A 13,954-nucleotide genomic window follows, 5' to 3' on the forward strand; every position below is an offset into this window, starting at 1 on the left:
CTTTTTATAACTCGGTAATAGCGTAAAATGGCGGCGAGTTTGGCCAATAAGCGCCACACTATAAAAGAAGTGCAAAATCCTTCCTTCGCGAAAATTAACCAAATCCTAGAAAATCAATGAAAAAAGTTCATACCCTCAAACTATTATTGAAACAAAACGACGTTTATAATATTTACTACTGTAACGCTTTTCTTCGAAAAAGTTTCACTTATTTTTTCTTTTGGGCTCCCTGTGGTAATAGAATAATTTTTATGTGTCCGCTGGTGTTTCGCGTGTATATCGTGGGCGCGCGTCTCTTGTCTTTCTCTTTGAACCCATTGTAGAGGTTCCACGTATTCATCCTTAGAATCCCTTTCCATCCAAGGATGATTCGGCCATCTCTAGGGTTCGTTTTGCTTACTGCCTGCTATATTTTCACCCTAACCCCTGTGGATGCAGACATTAATCATGATTTAGTTTTAAGCAAGGCTTCTCGAAAGATAGACCTTTCTTCCCAACTGGTCAAAGTTTCCACCAGTATAACTTTAGATAATGGCGGAAACCAGCCGGTCGACTCTTTTCACTTCGCAGTCGATCCCTCTGTAGCTGATAATCTTGCTCTACTATCTGCATCGGTAAGTTCTACGGCATATAATTCCAAATATCCCTTTTGATTTTGATGTTTTGCTTCTTTTGCGTTTGGGTTGATTGTTTTCGTCCTCCATTCACAACTTTTTGTTACACATGTGCAAATTCTAGCTGATTGCGATCTGAATGAAATGGTATTTTTTTCTACTTTTAGTTCAAAGATGGTGACGACGAAACAGTCCATTTATCGGTGAAAGAGACAGTTATCCCGTCTCATAGGTAACTTAACTCGGTATTCTTCTAACCATAATATTATTTTGTCTTGTTCTCTTGCTCTTTCTTATAAAAAAGGATTATACACGTACACCAAACGTGGTGTGAGAACTAAGGGTGATGGAAATTATCATACCAGCTACATCAATTTACTAATCACTGTTATTAACAGAAAATCAGAATACCTAGGTTTTTTTACGGAAATTTCCCATTTCTATGCCCTTCAAGATAGGCTGAAAAAGTATAGTAAAGGCACTTCTTCACCTTTTGAAGGGTTTTTACGATTTGGTGTTTACAATGCATGTTTACATCAGCTGTGTTTGTACAGTGGGTGGACATCACTGTGACTAAAATTGACTGGTTATTTTGAATCACACTCAGCCACACTCTCAATTTTGTGTCAAGGAATACAGAGGAACCTCTAATACTTAATAATTTAAGATGTTTTTAGGGTAGTTTCTGTAACATATGCTTGTGTCATTGAATAAACTTGGATATTCAGCACTTCTACTTCTACTTTATTACTTTTCAACACTTTCGTATCAAGAAAAGATGACAAAATATATATAAATCTAAATATATAAATCTAAATATAAATTAATAATAAATAGGTAATCCATAAATTCAGTCGACTTACTATATACAATAAAAATTAAAATAAATTATAAAATAAGATAATACTTAAACAATAAAAATAGCATGATAATAAAAATTAGGCGATGAACTTGTTTACGTTATTACAAAAAGATGAATAACTATTTTCTTCTCTAAGTTCAATTGATAAATTGTTCCAATCTTTGATTGTTCTGGGAAAGAAACTATATAAATAATAATCGTGACGTGCCTTAGGCTTTATAAATGTATTACTTGAATAACTTCGAGTATGACGCATTGAACGTTGATAATAATTAGGTATCGGCAATGCAATGCCATTATTTACTGATAAATAAAACATTTTTACACGGTGAGCCTTTCTCCTCTCACTCAGCAGATCCAAAGAAAGGGATTGTCTCATTATTGTAACACTAGAGTTCCAGTCGTAATCCCGCTTTATGAATCTCACCGCACGTCGCTGGACTGCTTCAATCTTGTCCACTTGATCCTGTCTATAAGGGTCCCATACAGCAGCTGCATATTCTAGATGTGACCTTACAAGTGTAACATAGGCTACACGCTTGGTGTCCTCAGAACATGAATACAAGTTCCTTTTTATGAATCCAAGTGTTGAGTTAGCCTTGTTTACGATCTTGTTTACTTGAAAATTCCACCGTAAATCATCAGACAGCAAAACGCCCAGATAGGGATGCTGTTTAACACCTGAGAGTTTCTGATTATATAAAGTATAATCTTTCAGTACTGGTGATTTATTTCTGTAGACTGACATTTTGTAACATTTGGTAGGGTTAAAAACCATTTGCCATCTTTCGGCCCATAGCCCCACTCTGTCCAAGTCCCTCTGCAAGACTAGGGTATCATCGTCATGTGTAATTTGGTGGTACAGCAGGGCATCATCAGCAAATAGCCTTAAAGTGCATTCCAAGTTCTCCTGCATGTCATTAATAAACAGGAGGAACATCAATGGACCAAGTACAGTGCCTTGCGGCACTCCTGATGTTACGTCTACTGGTTTTGATGAAACACCGTCCACTACGACTCTTTGTGTTCTATTGGTGAGCCATGACTTAATCCATGCAAGTGTTCTACCTTGAATACCATAATACAGTAATTTACTGATCAAGCGACCATGTGCGACCTTGTCAAAGGCCTTACTGAAGTCAAGTATCAGCATGTCTATTTGACCACCGTTATCCGTATTTCGTGCCAGGTCTTCAACTGTTAATAGAAGCTGGGTTTCGCATGAATGGTTTTTGCGAAACCTGTGTTGATTTGCAAATAGGATATTATTATTCTCAAGATGCTCCATTATGTTCTTGTAGATGACATGTTCCATAAGTTTGCATAATACTGTAGTTAAAGACACCGGTCTATAATTACATGGGTCGTGCTTCACTCCTTTCTTGAATATTGGAACCACTTGTGCCTTAGTCCAGTCTTCAGGTAATTGGCCAGAACTATATGATTGATTAAAAAGGAATGTCACGACATCTGCTATTTCTGATGCAGTTTCCTTGAGTAATGTAGTTGGTATCTTATCAGGACCGCTTGCTTTTTTGCTATTTAAGGTCTTAAGTAGCTTTTCCACGCCATCTCTATTAAATGATATTGAACCCATCATCGGGATTTCACCGTGTCCTTTGCTTGGTATAGACGCTACATCCTCTTGAGTAAATACCTGTTGGAACTGGTTACTTAGGATTTCTGCCTTGCTCATACTGTCCGTCTTTACTATACCATGTTCCTTCAATGGAGGAACTCCAACTTGATCTTGTCTTTTCGATTTAATATACGACCAGAATTTCTTTGGTTTCTCTTTCAAGTCAGAATTGAGGGTGTCTGCTATATACGCGTCCTGGGCCTTCTTCATTTTAATTTTAAACAGTTTTTGGAATTTGCGATATTTCTCTTTATCACAAGCTTTCCCTGATTTCTTATAGTTATTATATAATCTTTTCTTCTTCCTCAGGGATGTCTTTAGATCTCTCGTCATCCAGGGAGAGTTATTCCATGACCCACACTTCTTGGTTGGTACACTTCTACTTAGAATGTTCATTAAGCCTGACTTGAAAAATTGCCAGTTACTTTCAACATTTATATTCTCTGGATGTCTTTCAAAGAAATCATTACTAAGGATTGTTGCATCCTTGCGTATATCGGTAAAATTAGCCTTAGCAAACTTATAGACTATACGTGGCTTCTTTTTGTTGACTTTTACGGATAAATTTAAGGCAAACGACACAGCTGAGTGATCACTGATACCCTGAACACTTGACAGGCTATGTACAAGATCTGGATGGCTAGTTAATACCAAATCAAGCACTGATTCTTGTCTTGTTGGAAAAGTTACAAGTTGGGAAAGGCTGTGATCATCTACAAGATCGATCATTGTCTTGTTTACTGCTACTCCATATTGTGGATTATCTTTAACTGAAGCATTACTCCATTCGATGTCAGGCACATTCATATCACCAGCAATAATAATTCTGGGGAAGGATCCATTTGATTGCAATCTGTTCAGTGGCTGTTTGAAGGCTTCAAGTGGTTTTTCATCATTTCCCGGTGGACGATATAATGAAGCAAGATATAAAGGCTTCTGGTTAGCTATTTCGATTTTAATCCATATTGCCTCAGCTTGGCAATCCAGTTGGGTTTGACGAGTAGCAATAATTGTGTTGTAAACAGCGATGAAAACTCCACCTCCAGGATTAATATCTTGTCTGTCTTTTCGAAATATTGCATAGTCCCTGGGGAAAACCTCAGAGTCTTTAATAGATTCATCTAGTTTGGATTCTGTTCCCAGAATTATGTGAGGTTTCTCTTGATCAACTAGAGCTTTAAATAAACCACTTTTATGTTGACTTCTGATGCTATTACAATTCAAGTTTAATACTTTTAGTTTTCGTAGATAGTGCGACTTGTTAGATTTTTGCGGATGATCATTTGCGCGATTAATTCTTCGTTGTGGAGTTAATGAGCACTTGGGATGATTTATATCTGAACCAATGGACGTGTTTTCTGATGGATTCGGATTCAGAAGACTGTAGTAGTTATCCACATGAAGAGATTTAGATGATTTAAATATGGAGTTGGAAAAATTCGGAAGCCCACAATCAGTACATTCCCATGTACAAGACGAGTTGGCAAGAGAATCGTAGATTTCAGTGCTCATTTGCATACACTTAACGTGGTACCAAATATCACAGAAGTCGCATTGAATAGCTCTTTGGTTGGATCTCACAGCTTTTGAACAAACTCCACAAGGATACTGATATTTAGGCCCTGGGTTTGTAGATATATCTCCACATAAAATGAGAATTCCAAGGAGATTGAAGCCAGGCTTGACTGGAGACCATTTCAAGATTGCGATTCGGCCGGTATTCATTCCGTGATAATAACTCGCTTGATTCAAACTTATTCGAGCAAGAGTAGATGAAATGTTGTAACCAGTCCATGGATAAGTATCTTGGATAGGTTTACTAACCTCCAAAGACACTAAGCTGTATGTATATACAAGACACTAAGCTGTATGTATATACAAGTTGCTGACTCACGCAGTGTCTTTCCAATGAATCAAGAGTCCATTTTCCTCTTTTTTTTTTTTTTTGCAGGGATCTCAAAATCTTCTTGGTCAACCTTGCCACACCCCTACAGTCTGGTGGCTCGGTTGATGTCAGTGTTGAGGAAGTCTTTGCTCACGCCATGAAGCCTTTCCCGGCCAAAGTTGCCCAATCTGACAAGCACCAGGTTCTGTTCACTGGTAACCACTACACCTTTGCAGTCTACAAATCGAAGCAACAGTCTACAACCATTACCCTATCGTCATCAAACATTGAGTCATACACCAAACTGAAGCCCAGTAGCCAATCCGATAACACAATTACGCTGGGTCCTTATAGTGATGTGGATGCCTTCAAACAAAGCACATTGAAGGTCCATTTCGAGAACAACTCCCCATTCATGGCTGTGAGTACTTTGCTTTAAAGGATTGTACTATTATTATGTGTCAAGTAGCTTTTATTGTTTATGCTTTTATTCTTTATGTCTTGCCTTGTCAATGATCACTGTTATTCTTTATGTCTTGCCTTGTCAATGATCACCGTTATTCTTTACGCCTCTACCTATTGTGTCTTGCCTCGTGAATCATCACAGTCTCATTGAAATTCCTAATATCTACTACTGTTATGATGCCTTGACTAGGTTGTTGACATGCTGCGCATTATTGAGGTATCACACTGGGGCAATATTGCTGTAGAGGAGACCTATCACATCAAGCATGTTGGTGCTGAGCTCAAGGTAGAAATTACAAAGTAATGTCTGTTGCAAATAGCATCATAATGATCCTTTAGGGATGACCGTCCTGTTTTTAGGGAATTTAAGGAATCCTTTGACAAACATTCAAATCTTTAAGCATGTTAAAATGGTATATACATAATGCATTTACATATATCGACAAGCAATGTCAATTATTTGAGAAGTCAGATACTAATCCCTTTATATCAATGTTTGCAGTATTGCAAGACCTTTATCTAAAAAAAAAATTAAAATGTCATTAATCTGAACCATTGCTTGTTTTAGGGATCCTTCTCAAGATATGACTACCAACGAACCCCTGCACCAACCTCCATCAAGTCTTTCAAGACCATTCTCCCTGCCGCTGCTGCTGATGTCTATTACCGTGACGAGATTGGTAACATCTCAACCAGCCACATGCTTAACCAGGAAGAGTCGGTGGAGCTGGAGCTCAGACCACGCTTTCCGCTGTTTGGTGGATGGCAGACGCGCTACCTGATTGGTTACAATGTTCCTAGCTATGAGTACTTGTACAGCTCAGGTAGGCATATCTACTAAACTCAAACATTAATTTGTGATATAATGTTGAGATAAACTGAATTGCTTCTTTGTGGGAATTACATTGTAAAATTGGAAAGTAATTGTTTTAGTAGTGGTGTAGTATGTGTCATTCTTTTGAGTTTGTTACTGTATGGGAATTTTTTTGGTGCACTGTTTCAACTGTTTCCATTATTCTCAGGCAACAACTATGTGCTCAAGATGCGCTTCGTAGACCACATCTTTGATGATTTTGTCATTGACCAGATGACCCTGAAAGTGATCTTACCTGAAGGAAGCAAGTAAGTCATAATAAAATTCCCCTTATTGTGGACAGTTTTAGAAAGGAATCGTGAAGATCACTGAAAAGATATTACATTGGTTTCTTACAATAGTCTCTCATGGGAAGCTTAACTTTATGAAATAGTTGCAAGTATTCAAATTATTGACGTGAATCTCAGTATTGTCCTAGCTGTATAACTTTATATTCATGTAGACTTGTTTGTACTGTAATTACCTGTTACAGAGACATCAAGCTGAAGACCCCGTTCCCTATTAATGAAGGCAAGCGAGAGTTGCAGTTCACATATCTGGATACTGTAGGCCGCCCAGTGGTTGTTGCCCACAAGACGAACGTTATCGAGCAACACATCCAGGACTTTGCGGTAAATAATATATAGCTGACTAACTAATAAAAAGTCTTTCTGTTTTCAGGGAATAACTGTTAGCAGTTCTTCAGGTTTGATATAAATAATTAAAATTAATTAAATAATTGTGTAAAGTATTCCTAATTGCATATTCTGCAGTAGTTTACTTACGGAAATGTTGGTAAGACATTGTCGTAATTACACTGTCTTAAGGATGGCTGGTTCAAATGACAACTAATAATATTAATTGTGCTTGTCTATTCCTAGCTCCAATACACTTTCAACAAGGTGATGTTGCTCCAAGAGCCTCTCCTTATTGTTGGTGCTTTCTACCTTCTCTTCCTGTTGGTGATCATCTATGTGCGCATGGATTTCTCCATCAGTAAGGTGAGGAAAACATGGCCTACTGTGATCCGCTCCCCTTGAGGTGGCCATGCCTGGTTTGCTTGACACCTGATTTCATTAGCCTTCTTTGCCAGAGCTGACCTAAACGATTTTAGCCACTAGCCAGTAGCTAACCATGACTGGTGATTTATTAATTGATGTCTGTGTTGATATTTCTGCATTATTACCTGTTTTACTCAAGTGTGTTACTATGATTTTATCACTTTATTTGAGAACTTGACAGCAATTGGCATCTTTTTGTAGGATGAGGCAAGTGAGTCCAAGATGAGAGCTGCTGGCCTTGTAGAGGAAGTGCTTCGCCTCCTTGACCGCCGCTGCGGCCTCTACAATGTGTACATGGATGCTGTCTGCAAGTACAAGTCAAGCAAGGATGTCGCAGCATTCACCAATGCCAGGAAGAAGTTGGACACCGACTACCGTGCAATTGGAAACCAGGTCACCCAGCTGCAGAAACAGCTTGCCCATGAGCAGTCTGACGCCGTGGAGAAGGTATACAACAGCAGCTTGTATAGAATCATAATATGATTAAACAGGCTAGGGGTTTTTAGGAGAGGTGACTTGTTTTGAAATAAATACATTATATTTGGTACACATATGTAGCATTATTTTACTATTGGACCCATTTTTTTTTTTAATTTGAAGTTTTGAGTTTGAATTCTGTACATAATTTAACCCTAAAAGAGGAAACAAAAAGTGGGGGCTCTCACAGTATTTTTTATAGCGCCAGTGTATATGTGGGACCTAATACTACTCTTATAGATTGGTGAGCTCCAGCGCAAGGAGCACGAACGTAAGCAGCTTCTTGACCAAGCCATTGTCATGGCGGAGAAGGTGGTGAATGGGCGACTGAACAAGCAGACGTATGTGGACAACGAGAACAGCAACAAGCAAAAGAGAGAGCGATTGAGTGGGGAGATTGAAGCCATTGCTGCTACTTTGTAAGGCGCCAGACGAAAATATGGACACTTAGGAATTTAAGCCATCTCACAAGTACCCATAAACAGCAAAAAGTGAATGATGATGTATAGATAGATACATATGTAGGTTCATAAAGCATCATACAAAGAATCAGTAAATTATTATATACACTTTTTAGATCAATAACAAAGCATACCATTTTTACTTAGGTAGTTTACCAAGTTGATCTGTCTGCTGTTTCTTTCATGTTGTGATGTCTGCCATTTTTGTATTAGTCTCAAAAAAGAATAATATATGCACACAAATATCAACTATCAACATGTTGTGTTCAAGTTTGTGCATGCTGTAGAAGGAAACTTGTTATTTCTCAGTGTCCTGTTTTCTAGCAGTATTGATGTCAATGAATTCTTGTTATTAGGCCATTATTTGCATTTTTAAAAGAGCCATCTCTAAAACGAAGTGTATTGAATTGTGTACTTCACTAATAAAATTGTTACTATTGTGTAAATCTGGTCTGATTTGAGACAGCTAATGTTGTGTATGTGTGAAGGGATGGGTAACTCATAATTATGAGGAATATAACTGTGTTATATTCCTCAGGGTATCAAATTTGGCCTTAGGATGTAGAGAGGGGTGGTGAAGCCTAAAATATTTTGACACATTCAATGCGTGTTTTGGCATGGCATTTTGGTTGATCGGCAATATACTTTGTATAGCGGCTTACACATGAAACAAATCTTTGTTTAACAAGGGGATTTCTTTCTTGACTAAGCAACTACATGTAGGCTTATCAACAACCTATTACACGTGGCTGCAAACAAGGCCAATGCTCAATGATTCAGAACTTTCTCACTGGGCTGTGCAAAGCATGCGGAAGAGGCCTTACGGAAACGTCCCTTACCTGTAAAAAATGCTGGCTCTTTGGGAATGCAAACAAAATTACAGTTGGCTGACAATAAAAAAACAATGCTCAACAACTATGTACGCGTACCTGTGTACGCTAAACAGAGTTCGCAGAAATTAATTGAATAGCAAAAAAGAAAGGGAAAATCCAACCTCTCAAAGAAGAATCGTCACTAGGTCGTTATAAAGCTTGGTACCCCTGTGCTTGTTTTAACCGAGCACTCACTCCAGTCTTTAGGCGCCATCTTTGATAAAGAAAATAGTGGAGGCTGTGACTCATAAAAAGGAAATTACCTTCACAATAGCATGAAGCTCTAGAGATGACAGCTAGGCGATGGAGGAGGTAATAAAGAACACGCATGCGTATGTTGACGTCCTTGTCATGGCGAGGGGAGACGCCGTCATCACTTGGGAGAAAGAAACTTTCGAAAGAGCGTTCAAGTGGGCCAGATACTTTGAAGGGGTCAGCGACTCGTTAGGGCGTAATTGTTAATTACATTGTAAATAACGTTTTCTAGTTGTATTTGTGGTGGGTGAATAGGGATGTCTATGGTTTTTTTTTTTTTTTTTTTTTTTTGGGGGGGGGGGGTTGAGATATATTTATTTCTGGGGGGGAGGGGTGTGTATAACCTTGCAGGCGTTTGCTTAGAAAGCTCTCGCAAACAAATCCACTTATAGATCTCACGAGGGTGTTAGATAAATTACACTGCACAATTAATTATTGTTTTAAATAAGTTAATAGAAAATAGGCAAAATGACGATTTTCTATAGAATAATTTTTTGGAAGCAATAAAAATCGCTAAAAAGCGGGAAATTTGGTGCTTGACGTGGGAAAGCGGGAGAAGGGGTCCAAAATCTTGAGACTCACCCCTAATGCGGGAGAGTTGACAGGTGTGGGGGGAGGTTGGAGACTCTAAGAAGTATGAGGTCTCAAGGGTGGTCTGATGTTAGCTTATGTTTTGTCTCATTTTCAGGTTTATACCAAGCTTAAATCCAAGCCTGCTTTAGCAGAAAAGTTAAACAAATATCTCAATAATTTTAACAAAACAGAATCAGTCTTTCTTGGAAATCTGAAGCTAACATTCAAAAGTCTTCAAATATCTGGAAAAATATTAAAACAGTTTTTACTTCAAAATCCTCATATTAGTAGTGAACAGTTCCCATTAGTAATCATGTTGTATAGCGTGATTATTGGAGGAGCAAATGAGCAGGACACAACAGTTCTTACGGAGGATTTAGTGAGGATATGCCAACTTAAAGGTTGTACAAGTGTGCTGACTGACATGCGCTGCAAGCTTTCTGATGATCTTCTGGTAATGACAAAGAGGAATGATGAGCAGTCTGATGGCCATTCATCTGATAATGAATACCGATATAACACTGCAAGGGGATTACAGTGGGCAGACATTGGATGCTTGACTGTTGATGATGTTGGAATCATGTCTCTTGCTGAGATGCTGTTTAACTATGTATATCACAACTTGACATGTTCAGGTAATAATAACTTCTAGAAAACCTATATTTTTCCTGCCTTCAAGCATGTCACCAGACCTTGAGACCAACAGAAGCTGGTGTACTTGCAAATTTATTATCATGTATTTATTATAATAACCAAAATATTTATTTCTGGTAAGCAATGCGCAATGTGACCTTTATTTAGCCAAATAAGAATGCTAATTTTGTTATGCCCCAATCTCTCTATTTTTATCAAGTGCTAGAATAGTTTTTTGTATAAGATTTCTGGGGGCACTGTTCTGGGGTGATTTTCAGAGCCTGTTTTGAAGGCTCATATTGTTAGAATGGGCTTTTACTTCATAATATATGTCAATATTAAGGTTTGTTCTATTGTGACTGAGAGGGCTTCTTGCCGATGGTCGGCATACTTAATGGCTATTCTCCTTTTAGCTGTTTGCAGTTCCCTTTCACATTCTGCTGTTATGTCTTCCCATCCCAGAATCTATTGGGTTCTTTTAATGCTCCCCTTTTTTTATTGGTAAATATTTAACAGGAAAAGATGTGAAGTCCCTACAAAAGAAGCTACTCCATTTTGCCAGCCAGGCTAATGGGCTACAGGTTATCGCTTCATGTCTAGCTTTTATTCCAGCTGGCATACAACAACTCTCCCAAGCTGGACCAGTGCATAAGTTTCTGCTCAACTTCCTTGAAGGTCAGACAATGCTGATTATAAAAAAAACATATTTACCCATCTCCTAGTGGAGGAAATGGGGGAGGTAAAGCATGACTCTATTTATTGTTTATATGTTATATGGCTGACACTATGAGTTTGTTTTGTTATAGGTTATCTCTGTAACACTAGTGTGGCTGCAAACTTTTGGCAGCTTCCCCTGAGGATATTATCACGTGTCTCATTTAAATATGATAGCATCTTGAATATGCATCTCAATCATCTGCTTGGGTGGGGCCAGCATATGATACCTGTCATCAGTCTACAGCAATGTGGCAACACAAGAACAAAGTCTTGTCAAGTTTATCAGTGGAGGTAATATGTAGCCTGTAGCCTATTATCCCTTACAGGTCTGTTGATATGATTAGTAACATTTCCAAGACAGACCAAAACAGACCTAGTCTTGATAATACTCAAAGAGAAAAAAAAAAAAAAGAGAAAGAGGGGATTTGATATACCTGAATATACCCTTGTGACCTTAGAAAGAAACCTGCCTAAAAAGGTCTAAAAAAATAAAAAAAAAAAGATCTAAGGGAAAAGGCAGCCAATATAAAATATGTTTGATATGTATAAGGCTATGCCTATGCTACTTTTTTTGTGTGATATACGCCTTTACACTTGGCGCACATTGTGAGGAAAATTTTAAATGTGGACTTTGCTCACAAGACCAGAAACTCGCAGTCTGTGAAAGATGAATGAATGAACTCATGTCTCACAAGCAACAAAGGCAAAATGCGTTCTGGCCTCATGAGGCAGTTATTAGGAAAGTACATGCACCATGCTTTATATCATGCTTAAAGTGCATGCACCATGCTTTATATCATGCTTAAAGTGCATGCACCATGCTTTATATCATGCTTAAAGTGCATGCACCTCGCTTTATATCATGCTTAAAGTGCATGCACCACACTTTATATCATGCTTAAAGTGCATGCACCATGCTTTATATCATGCTTAAAGTGCATGCACCACGCTTTATATCATGCTTAAAGTGCATGCACCACGCTTTATATCATGCTTAAAGTGCATGCACCATGCTTTATATCATGCTTAAAGTGCATGCACCACGCTTTATATCATGCTTAAAGTGCATGCACCACGCTTTATATCATGCTTAAAGTGCATGCACCACGCTTTATATCATGCTTAAAGTGCATGCACCACGCTTTATATCATGCTTAAAGTGCATGCACTACGCTTTATATCATGCTTAAAGTGCATGCACCACGCTTTATATCATGCTTAAAGTGCATGCACCACGCTTTATATCATGCTTAAAATGTGTTGGCAGGGGAGTAGCCTCCCTCGCAGGCGTCTTTAGGCAGGCGTTGCTCGCAAAACACCTGCGAGGGAGGCAAGCAGGGGAGGGGCTTGTGCAGGGTACCATTCCTAGACATTCATATGGTATTTGCTCGATTTTAAGTTTTTTAAAGTATTATGTCGAATCAATCATGTACATTTAATTATATTATTGTGTGAGGGCGTGACATCCAGTTGAGTGTGGAAAGAGATTCCAGACTGACGCTGAAAATGATTGCACAGGGTACTGGGTAGCCTGTGTCTAGCTGGCTGAATATTTGCTTGGTTTGTTTCAGGTACAAAACCTCTAATGAAATGACACAAGGAGGGTTGGACAATTTGGAGAGAGCAAAAACATTTGAGGCATTAGTTGAACATTTCAGGGCACTAACAGATGGGCCAGATTACGTCAAGAGACGCTGTCGCAATGCCATTCAAGATGTGCAGAGGGAAGCTCTTTTATCTTGTGGCTCTAACAAGCTTGGTGCTAGCATATGGGCTGACTTAGAGAAAGCTCTTCTTTGATGAGTGGGAATAACAATAAGAAAAGGAGAAACTTTTACTCTAAATGGATCAATATAGTGGAGAAACATAAAAAAATGTTGCAATATCTGTGAAAAAGTGGGGGTTTGAGCCCCTAACAATCAGAACTCTCTCTAGAATATGTCAAAATAGAAATAAACAGTCATGTACCGTAATTGCCCAAATAAGTACTGGGGTGCTTATTTGGCAGGCTAGCACAAACTTTGAGAGTTGGTAGGTATATACCATAAAATTAATAAAATTACGATAATAAGCCCCAGGGCTTATACTTTTCAAAGGCCCTTTTTGGGGGGGCTTATATTTGGGGGGGGGGTGCTTATATTCGCGGGGGCTTATTATTTGATGAATTTTTGCATCTGTCTGAAACATTGACCATATATAACTGTGTTCATGGCCCAGTTTTTTGGTAAAAATATTATTCAAACACAACAGACTTTGATCGTTGATCAAACATCGGCTACGAAAAGGACAATAAGAAAAGACTTTATTAAAGGTTGTAACTAGAACAACTTGAGAACAAATAATGTTGAAATAAAACAGTAATTACTTGTTCAAAGGATGTAAATTGCTTTTATACAGCCCTCCAAGTATAACTTTTATACAAGATGAAAAGCAAGTGTAAAAAAGAAGGGGAATAAGGCGAATGTATTAGAAAACTCAAGATCAAGTGTGGGATAATGTCCAAAATATGAAAGTCTCTTGTGGAGTATGGGAAGGGCTGGAAAATCTCCCTTCACTTATAACTATACTGACCAAAATTAGAATATGC

General features: G+C 38.3%; 2 protein-coding genes across 3 annotated transcripts; both read left to right on the forward strand.

Moving 5' to 3' along the window:
* The first annotated feature begins 288 nt into the window (after positions 1–288).
* On the forward strand, positions 289–8,763 carry LOC5516436 (dolichyl-diphosphooligosaccharide--protein glycosyltransferase subunit 1). The gene is made up of 10 exons (XM_001636512.3): positions 289–614; positions 782–846; positions 5,067–5,421; positions 5,656–5,751; positions 6,034–6,289; positions 6,488–6,587; positions 6,812–6,950; positions 7,200–7,319; positions 7,581–7,826; positions 8,097–8,763. The coding sequence occupies exons 1-10, from the start codon at positions 366–368 to the stop codon at positions 8,277–8,279; spliced, it is 1,809 nt and encodes a 602-aa protein (XP_001636562.2). The 5' UTR covers positions 289–365; the 3' UTR covers positions 8,280–8,763.
* A 601-nt stretch (positions 8,764–9,364) lies between these two features.
* LOC5516489 lies at positions 9,365–13,741 on the forward strand. Of its 2 annotated transcripts, XR_007313914.1 has the most exons (6): positions 9,365–9,621; positions 10,133–10,652; positions 11,167–11,325; positions 11,457–11,658; positions 12,939–13,239; positions 13,318–13,741. XR_007313914.1 is itself a non-coding variant. In XM_048733289.1 (5 exons), exons 1-5 carry the CDS (start codon positions 9,493–9,495, stop codon positions 13,165–13,167), a joined length of 1,239 nt encoding a protein of 412 aa, XP_048589246.1. In that variant the 5' UTR covers positions 9,365–9,492; the 3' UTR covers positions 13,168–13,741. The 2 variants fall into 2 exon arrangements, 1 of the variants encoding a protein (XP_048589246.1); XM_048733289.1 differs by having other exon boundaries at positions 12,939–13,741.
* Positions 13,742–13,954: the final 213 nt, after the last annotated feature.

Source organism: Nematostella vectensis, chromosome 10 (genome assembly GCF_932526225.1).
Source record: "Nematostella vectensis chromosome 10, jaNemVect1.1, whole genome shotgun sequence".
In the NCBI taxonomy this organism is placed as follows: domain Eukaryota; kingdom Metazoa; phylum Cnidaria; class Anthozoa; order Actiniaria; family Edwardsiidae; genus Nematostella; species Nematostella vectensis.

Excerpts from the sequence above, each read along its gene's own strand:
- LOC5516436 (XM_001636512.3), top strand. The coding sequence starts at position 366 with ATGATTCGGCCATCTCTAGGGTTCGTTTTGCTTACTGCCTGCTATATT. Across the intron at positions 5,752-6,033 it reads ATGTTGGTGCTGAGCTCAAG|GGATCCTTCTCAAGATATGA; the intron begins GTAGAAATTACA and ends TGCTTGTTTTAG. Across the intron at positions 6,951-7,199 it reads AACACATCCAGGACTTTGCG|CTCCAATACACTTTCAACAA; the intron begins GTAAATAATATA and ends GTCTATTCCTAG.
- LOC5516489 (XM_048733289.1), top strand. The coding sequence starts at position 9,493 with ATGGAGGAGGTAATAAAGAACACGCATGCGTATGTTGACGTCCTTGTC. Across the intron at positions 10,653-11,166 it reads TCACAACTTGACATGTTCAG|GAAAAGATGTGAAGTCCCTA; the intron begins GTAATAATAACT and ends AATATTTAACAG. Across the intron at positions 11,659-12,938 it reads TGTCAAGTTTATCAGTGGAG|GTACAAAACCTCTAATGAAA; the intron begins GTAATATGTAGC and ends GGTTTGTTTCAG.